The sequence below is a fragment of the Brassica napus genome, chromosome A6 (assembly GCF_020379485.1).
Source record: "Brassica napus cultivar Da-Ae chromosome A6, Da-Ae, whole genome shotgun sequence".
NCBI lineage: Eukaryota > Viridiplantae > Streptophyta > Magnoliopsida > Brassicales > Brassicaceae > Brassica > Brassica napus.
Genome location: NC_063439.1, coordinates 7,246,279 through 7,255,531, shown reverse-complemented (window position 1 = coordinate 7,255,531; position 9,253 = coordinate 7,246,279). Strand labels below are relative to the sequence as shown.

The 9,253-nt window shown below is 39.3% G+C and overlaps 2 protein-coding genes across 2 annotated transcripts; both read right to left on the bottom strand.

Moving 5' to 3' along the window:
* Window positions 1-4,719: 4,719 nt before the first annotated feature.
* LOC125609897 (probable protein phosphatase 2C 8) lies at window positions 4,720-5,886 on the bottom strand. The gene is made up of 4 exons (XM_048781506.1): window positions 5,828-5,886; window positions 5,562-5,667; window positions 5,240-5,284; window positions 4,720-4,911 (listed from the first exon to the last, which is right to left on the bottom strand). The coding sequence occupies exons 1-4, from the start codon at window positions 5,884-5,886 to the stop codon at window positions 4,720-4,722; spliced, it is 402 nt and encodes a 133-aa protein (XP_048637463.1).
* Window positions 5,887-6,185: 299 nt separating this feature from the next.
* LOC125610240 (receptor-like protein 12) lies at window positions 6,186-8,888 on the bottom strand. Its single transcript, XM_048782425.1, has 2 exons — window positions 7,493-8,888; window positions 6,186-7,363 (listed from the first exon to the last, which is right to left on the bottom strand). The coding sequence occupies exons 1-2, from the start codon at window positions 8,886-8,888 to the stop codon at window positions 6,351-6,353; spliced, it is 2,409 nt and encodes an 802-aa protein (XP_048638382.1). The 3' UTR covers window positions 6,186-6,350.
* Window positions 8,889-9,253: the final 365 nt, after the last annotated feature.

The following is a 9,253-nucleotide window of genomic DNA, read 5'->3' as shown; positions in this document are numbered from 1 at the left end:
TATCTCCGACGCAGTCGACGCAGTGGACAAGATGGGTTGAATCGTTGTGGTTATGGCTCCGAGCAACGCGCTGTATATCAAGCGATCTTGTCGCTTCCAGAGAGTGTAGTCCGGGTTGGGTGCGATGCCATCATGAGTGGTTATCGTTGTAGGAGGCACGACAACAGATTCTTCAATGTGGCCGGCTAGATCATAGCCATCAAGAAGAGCATGAACCTGTCTACTCCACATCAGAAAATTGGATCCGGTAAGCTTGGTCACATTGGTCATATTGATGTTGAGAATCGATTTGGTGGCTGAGACAGCAATGGTTTCAGTTGAGGAGGCCGGCGAGTTGACTCCAGACATGGTGGGAGAGGGTCGTGAAAAGAAAAATTCAAAAAGAGAAGAGGCGGCTCTTTGGTTAGGTTTTAATCAAGCTCTGATACCATATAGGTTTGGCTGAATGAATATATTATTCAGTATGTGAAAAGTATTTATACAAGAATACAGTAGGGCTACTAGTACTTATAAGTATTTACAAAGAGATCCTTTAGTATAATCTTATTTACTTAACAGCGCTGGCCGTCAAGTTTGGGATCCTAGAAGAAATCTAAAGGACCGGTTGCACATGTTGCCCATCATTACTCATGCTTATCCTTGTATGAACTTCAGTTATAATGTCACTGCATGTACATTGAGGATTATGACAGGATATAGATTAATTGACTAGTTAGAGGCAAATATATAGATAGTCCTAATAGTTTTAGCTTCTACGCAGATTAAGTGACTAGTGACAATCGTTTGATGTCTTGCAGGTTATGGAACCAAACAAAGCTGACTGGAATACCCTTTTTGAGCCATTTAATTTGCATTCTTTGAAGCTTATAAAAACCATCTTCAGATTGACTCTTTGCTGCAGTGTTGATGATTTAAGAAAATGGGAAGGCTGGGTTGAGTCACGTCTTAGACACCTCACACTGAAGGTGACACTCTTGTTTATTCATTGTATTCTTAAATTGAGAGACACACTTATGACATGCTTCAATGCCACCCTCATCTGTAGAGAATGATGAGAGTATACGATTGGAAGAATATTGTATTGACTCTCATAATGATAAAGCTTATACATGTACAACTTATATAGGAAGATAAGAATATAAACGTTAAACCTAGTTTCCTTAACTAAATATATACATATCTCAATAACAATATTCACAATTATGTTTTATATCTTCATGATTCTCTATATCATCCACATGATTTTCAACACGCATCTCTGACCACTCCATTGCATGTTGAAAGCGAGCAATTCGACATCAAAAGAACCGTTGAGGAGTTTAAACACACCGTTAACTGTTACATGTTGTGGATTCCCGGGATGTAGATTAGTGTCAGCCATATAAAGCGAGCAAGTATCCCGAGCTCTGTGTTTCCTAGTGGAATCAGACCTTCTCATACCATGGGACAGGCGGACAGCAAACGCCGTTCAGAGGACAGAGTTTCTTCTACAGCAAGTGCAACTACTAGTACTAACGAAGCGAGTTCTGAGAGTAATGGTGGTTCTAACAGTCCAGGAGATGGGAAGTAGAGAAAACGGTGAGATGATGAGACACTCACTGATCAGTTAAGGAACTCCAAACACGTTGCTGTTTCAGTGCCTTTAGAAAATAGTGAAGGCTGGATCCGTTTGTTCAGTGCCGTCCCAAATTTTGGGGTGGCCTTAAGCACAAAAAAATTATGTGGCCTCTTATATAAATACCAACAATAAAATAGTAACAATCAACCAATACGAAAATGTATAAAGTCATCGAATAGTAAAAACTAAAACTATGTTGGACAAAAAGGGAGGATCGAAACTACAGGATGCTAACTCAAATTAAACTACTAAACCAACCTAACTATTACTCTGTGACATATGGCCTTAATGTTTGATTTGTTTATATTGAGTGGCCTAAAGCAGTTGCTTTAGCTGCTTTATAGCAGGGACGGGCCTGCGTTCAAGTCCTATGAAAGATTATTTTACAATGGTAATTCTGATTCCATCAGTAAGGTTCCACCAGAGAATGCTGCTGCTATTAATAAAGATACACCTGAGAGTTGGCCAATAAAGAAGATAACCACTGCTGAAGCTCTTAGTCAAGAAACAGAGGAGCTCGAAGACAGTTTGGATTTTGGAAATCAAGTGATTGAGCATATTTAATAAAAAAGACGCAATCTCGACGGCTACTGCAACTACCTTCATTCGTTGCGACTATTTCAAATGCTCACCATTCTATGATGGAGCACTGGAAGAACTCGAGGTTCTTTTTCTATGATCAGTTTTGATACTCAAAACTTGTCTCTCTATCTTGTTCCTGTCTGATTTTTCTTTAATCTTAAGGTTCTTCCAATGCGACAACCTGAGGTGACGCATAGAGCTTCAGTGCAACAGTGAAATAAGTGGGTTGCATTTCTCTACTTCATTTGACTCTGTTTCTTTGATTTGACAATGTTTGCTTGCTCTTTATTGTCTCTTTTCTTATTGGCAGGCTAAACTTCACTTGTCTAGGCAAAACCAATGGAGAGTAATAGTTAAAAGCAAGATGCCAAGTTAAAGGAATTCTCATATAAATTAAGATTTTTATATTATATGCTTCACGATGTCACGATGATGTTAAAAGCAAGTCCTAATTAGGTTCATGTAAAACTTGTTTGGCTAAGATTTATGTAATGTGTTCTGTGTCCTGAAAGTCTTCCAACTTCACAGACAAGTACATATATACGCAAACCGGCATTGAGAAATAAAATAACAATTCTATCATATGTAACCGAAAATTACAAGACATACAAGAAACTTAAAGAAACAAAGTTGAGAGAGAGATGGGCTTAACGAACAGTGATGATTCCACCAGGATGGTTTCGACCGAAATTCTCCATGAACCATATGTATTTGTGTGAAGTGAAGAAGATATGTCCGATAACAAATCCACAGAACATACCAGGTCCGAAGGCTATTGCAGCACCTATCCAGTTCAATACTTCTTCTGATGAAAATTCCTCGGACTGCTGTAAATCTCCCGGTGTAGGATGAGATACATTCATAGGTTCACAGATTTCCTCGAGACCATAGAGTCCAAGGTTGTCTTCGAACGAAGAACAATTTTTGGCTTTGAAACTGAATGCTTCGTGGAACAGGATGTTAGCTCCAAGTTGGAGCCGGTTCAATGTTGAACAGAGAAAGTGCTACACGGTTGAACCGGTATGTGACATATCGCGTGACAAGTCGTTACAAGGTAATGACGTGGCAGATAACCATTTCGAAGATATTGCTTCAGAGAGAAGCAATCAGAGATCTCGTCTGTTGGAGAGATATCAGGGAGATTAGATATCTTAGGGAAGAGTATATAAAAAGGTAACTAGGCAGGGTGTCTAGGTTACGCTTTTGAGAACTGTTTCTACGTGCTCTGAGGTTTGTTCAGTAGCACATGTTAGGTTGGCAAACGGTGAAGATTTCATCGTCAGTTGATTGGTCAAGTCTTCTGTGGTCACTCCACCACCTGGCTCAAAAGTCTACACCATTGACTCATTCCTTCCTCTCCTTTGCGGCACGCCATTATTATTTTAAGGTTCCACTTAAATTATTGTGGTGGTCTTTTCACAACCTGACCCTTTTCTCTCTATCATACTCATCTTGTCATCAGAAAACATGAACATTAATATCAACCTGAAACTCACCATCCTACAAGCTTTTTCTGGAGTTTTGAGAAGATATGGATTTGACTGATCAATCTGGACTTTACCTATCATCAAGAGTATGTGAAACGGAGGCATTGAGTATTTGTGTTCTCTTCCTGATATAATATAACTAGGACTGGTCTGGTGATATAGAGAAATGTATTGTGAAAGAAGAAATATATTGTTTGTATACTGATCTCTGAAATGATGAAAATTCACTTGGAAACTCTTTTGACATCTCTTGTTGTATGCTGATCTCGGAAATGATGGAATTTTTTTTTTTTTTTTGAAATGATGGAATTTCTCGTCGTCGCTTATAATGGATTTTCTGATATGGCCTAACGATGATCCAAAATGAGACATGTATTAAACAGTCTCAGCTCAAATTACATTGAATACCCATGATTACAACAAATGTTCAATGCACCTTATTTCGCATTGTTTCTACTTGTTTCATTATCTTCATATATTTGATGATACATAGGTGTTTGCTTGGTATAGAACACTAGAACATTTGTTTTATGCAAATCAATATGGTGCAGCAGACTGCAGTTTTGAAGACCGTTTCTACAGGTTCAATAATCTTAACTCATAATGGATATAATTAAACTTAGTCCAAGCTTCATCTCTTTGGACCTTATTATACTCTCAGTCAGAGTACTTGATATACTTCTTTGGTATTTTGTGTTTTCAATGCTTACGTATTCGTTTTCCTTCATCGCAGGGAAACATTACCTTGAGTTCCAATAGTAATGTTCTTTCCTCTTCCTCTTACATTCCTCCAGTTTCACTCTCTGGTGAGACCACAACATGTTAGGTTGTCTTTTTACTGCTGCTGGTGTAAGCAGGCGATTTAGGTTCTTTCCCCTTAATTACAAACCGGAAGAGTAATTGACGATCACCAAAAGCTCTAGAAACCTCAAGACGCCCTTGTATTCGTCCATTTGAGGTTACAACACCGCCTGCTGCGAAACTCAGACCAAGTTACTAACAGAGCATGTGGTACTCGATTTACTATAGATATCACTTGTCTTGCTCATCATAGAGAAAAACCTTTTGAATGCGAGAACGCTCCTGTGGATAAATTGCTTTATGCTCTCTGGTTAAAACAATTGCTTTGAGTGGAGTACATGCTTCTGTATGATTCCCTGATTCGTTGGTAGTAGAGGATCGTGCAAAAACAGTCTTAGCATCACCAATGTTGGCAATAAAAACCTAAAAATGCAGGAGAGTTTAAAAGGTGTGGATACTGGAGAAAGGTCGAGTAACTTTGTGAAGTCCATTTAGAAATAGAGTCAATATATCGCATTCAAAAGGAGGAACGACCATATGATTGTCATCAAGTGGTTACACCTTTTGATCAACAATCCAGACACACACTGCTGTGGCGCCATCTTGCCATCCTCCTGCACCATCCACAAAGGTCAGGGACTTAGGGGTAAGAAGAAATTTGAATAAACTCATATCGATTATATGGAGGAGATATTAGCAAAGCAACCAACATCCAAGAGAAAAGCTCAGACATTCGCGTAGAGAAAACTACCTGAAACACTTTCTTAGAGGAGCAACTCATCGGTTTTCCGGAAACCTGGTAACAAAGTTGTGTTAACAGTTCAGAATCAATGGATGCTAATAGCCACAATGAGATGATTAGATAGCTGGAAAAAGACGTATAGACTGAAGTTATATACCATCAAGTATGGCTTTCTTTGCAACTTTGACGTCCAGCTGAAGCAGCAATCGAATATTTGGATCAAGAAAAGAACGAGAAAGAATGTGAAACCTACTGAGAGTTAAACCAAAACAGTATTGCTTTGCAAAAAAAAAAGACACTAATAATAATCCATGAACCAAGTAAAACAGACCAACTCACGTGGTAAGCCAGCTGATAGAACGTTAAGGTGAAGGTGCTTAGCAAACTCAGCAGCTAAACGACCACTATGCCAATCATAAATCGCAAAATGACCACACCTACATTACAAATAACATCAATAGAAAAGAACATCGTTTTTCATTTTGAAAAATAAAGCATTTAACTTTGCAACACAAGACAAGGATTTTCTTATATAACCAGCTTGATGTGTTCTTAATTACCAAACTATATTTATACGAAAGTATCTTCTTTTTTTACCTTAGTATCCCAGGGAAATCCAACGAAGCGTCGGGCAGAACCACCGAAACATCTTCCATTGAATGTCTAGCTCCTTTGTCTTTAGCAAAATCAGCTTCAAAGACAAATCCTTTCTTCTCCTCACTTATACAGCTCGAGCTACCTCTGACTTCTTCACCGGCGGAAAGATCAAATCCTCGCTGGAGAACGAGTCAGCCGCTTGTTTCTGGTTCGGTTTCTCCATTGCAGCCAAACCAGCTTCCTTTGCTTCTCTATTTTCAGTCACCAGCGACCAGTGCAGAAGAAAATTACGAACAAATTTCTCGAGTTGGTCGCGGCTTTCAGTAAAAGAACATGCTAAAAATCTCCCAACTTCACAGACAAGTAAAAGTCAATCAATACAACTGCAAATTTTACCATTACAACAAAAACACCCAACAATGTTTAACTGAACCAAAATTACAAACACAACACTTTGACGAACCAATTAGTGGAAGTACAGACTTGCAAGACACTCAAAGAAACAAGGTTGAGAGAGATGGGCTTAGCCAACAGTGATGATGCCACGGGGATAGTTTCGACCGAACTTCTCCATGAACCATATGTGCTTTTGTGAAGTGAAGAAGATATATCCGATCACCAATCCACAGAACACCCCAGGTCCGAAGGCTATTGCAGCTGCTATCCAGCTCAACACTTCTTCTGACTCTTCGGATGAAAATTCTTCGGATTGATGTGAATCTCCCGGTGTAGGATGAGGACCATGGATCGGTCCACAGATTGTCTCGAGACCGTAGAGTCCAAGGTTGTCTTCGAACGAAGAACAATTTTGGCTTTGAAACTGAGTGCTTCGTGGAACTGGACCTTGGAGAAGGTTGTGGGAGAAGTCCATGTATGACATGAAGGAGAGTCTGGCAAGATCACGAGGAATATTACCGGAAAGCTTATTGTGAGAGAGGTCTAGTGCCTCGAGGTTTGTTAGTTTTGCCAAGGATGATGGGATACTGCCGGTAAATGCATTTCTTGAAAAGTTGACATGACGCAAATCCTTCAACAAGCCAACTGATTTAGGGATTCGTCCAGTGAATTTGTTTCCAGAAAAATCGATGGCTTTGAACCCAAGAAAGATCAGTGGAAACTCTGTGTCTACACCTTTATACATCATATCCATCGAATCCGTATGATTGATTGCCCCCATGTATAACGAACCTCGAATACCTTCGTAATCTACCCACACTGTTGACATTTCAAGCCAGTTCACAAAATAATCTTGTGGCAATGTTCCATTGAAGCTATTATGCGATATGTCAATGATTTTCAGACTTGGAAACCCAACATGTGAAGAGACTGGACCATAAAAGGCATTTGATCCGAGAATCAGAACACGTAGTGATACCAAAGATCCCAACCAGTATGGAAACGTGTCATTGAACTTGTTTCCTTTCAGATTCAGATAATGCATATACTTGCAGTTGATCAGTGATTTTGGAAGCTTCCCCATTAACTGGTTACGGCTAACATCTAAGTATAGTACGTCGGTGGCATTGGCAAAGATATCTGGGAGGAATCCGCTCAAATTGTTGTTTCTTAGAAGTATATTAACAGTGGAATTCATCAAACATGAAGGAATGGAACCAGAGAGATGGTTGTTTGACAGATCTAATAATAAGAGTAATGTTGACTTACAGATCCATAGGGGAAATGATCCTTGGAGTGAATTTGAACCAAGATCAACTTTGAAAACCAATACTTGAAGTGAATTTGAACTAAGATCAGAGTGACTTCCATTGACGACAACTTCCTCGAGGCTACTGAAATAATTATGAGAAAGCGTCAAGGTGTCTAGGCTCCACAAGAAACTCGGTACTTGACCTTCCATCTTATTGTAGGATAGATCTAGAAACCTGAGGGAGACTAATTTGGACATAGATCTAGAGATTGCCCCAGTGAAACTGTTATTGCTAAGATCTAAAGTTTCGAGTTTGAGAAATCTAAATATATCTTCTGGAATTGGTTCGTGGAAGTTGTTAGAACTGAGGTCTAGGCTGACTAACCTAGAAGATGCGGATGTATTCCCAAACTCTAAGGGTCCTTCGAATTGGTTTCCACGCAAATAAACACCTAGTAACATTGGAATCATAAAGAGGGATGTAGGGACATTCCCGAGAAAATAATTTCTTTTCACGTCAAATACTTTCAAGTTATGGAGTCGACTCATGTTGGATGGAAGCTTGGATTTGAAGTGATTACTGGAAAGGTCTAGTTCGGACAAGCTGGTTAAATTTGATAGTATAAGAGGTAAATCTCCACCGGAGAATTGATTTCTTGAGAGATCTAAATTGGACAGCTTATTGAAATTGGCAAATGAACTAGGAACGTGACCAGTCAAGTTGTTTGAGGAAAAGCTCATAAATGTTAGCTGGTTTAGGTTTCCTAGTGAAGTCGGAATTTCACCTATCAAGCTATTACTATTAAGGTCAAGCTCTATGAGGTGAGAAAGATTTCCTAGTGATGATGGGATTTCACCTACCAAATCATTGTAAGAAAGGTCAAGCTGAATGAGATGAGAAAGGCTTCCTAGTGAAGATGGGATTTTACCTACCAAATCATTGGAAGAAAGGGTAAGATGTTTGAGATGAGAAAGGCTTCCTAGTGAAGATGGGATTTTACCTACCAGATCATTGTTAAAAAGGTCAAGCTGCATGAGATGAGAAAGGTTTCCTAGTGAAGAAGGAATCTCTCCTCTGAGAATGCAATTGCAAAGGGTAAGGTTCTGAAGATGTTGGAGTTTTAACAGACTAGTGTTTGCTTTCAAAGAGCCATTGAGAACGATGTCTTCAAGGACAAGTGATATCACCGCACCGGAATTAGCATTGCATGTGACACCTTTCCAGGAACAGTGATTAGTGCTCGTATTCCACCAACTAAAAGAGAAATCAAAAGAAGCATTTGGGTTTGGTGCACTGAACGGGAACTCATTTTTGAACTCCAAAAGAGCATCCATTTGGAGCGTAGGAGAAGAAAGAGTGCTGCATATAAGGGAAAGAAAGAAGAAGAAAAAAGATTGGATCGGATTCATCATCCTTCTTTTTTCTTGAGTTTTGTGTGGTAAGTAATGAGTTGTGTAAAGCTTAGGGACTCCTTTATAAAATGCTTTAGCTTCGCAAGTTTTGCGTAAACTCTTTTTGGATTTTCAGTTGATTTTTCAAGTCTTCTGTGATCAATGAATTGTCCCCACACTCTTCCCCACTTGGCTCAGAAGTCTAAACCCATTGACTTATTCCTTCCTCTCCCATGCAGCACGCCATTTATTATTGTTGAACTTTTCTCTTGGCTTAACCTTTCTCACTCATGGCCAGCCTCTTTTTTTCTCTCTGTTTTTATTCTCTTGTTCACTCTCTGATTTTATACTTGTGTTTCTTTGTACGCAAGCTTACTCTTTTTACT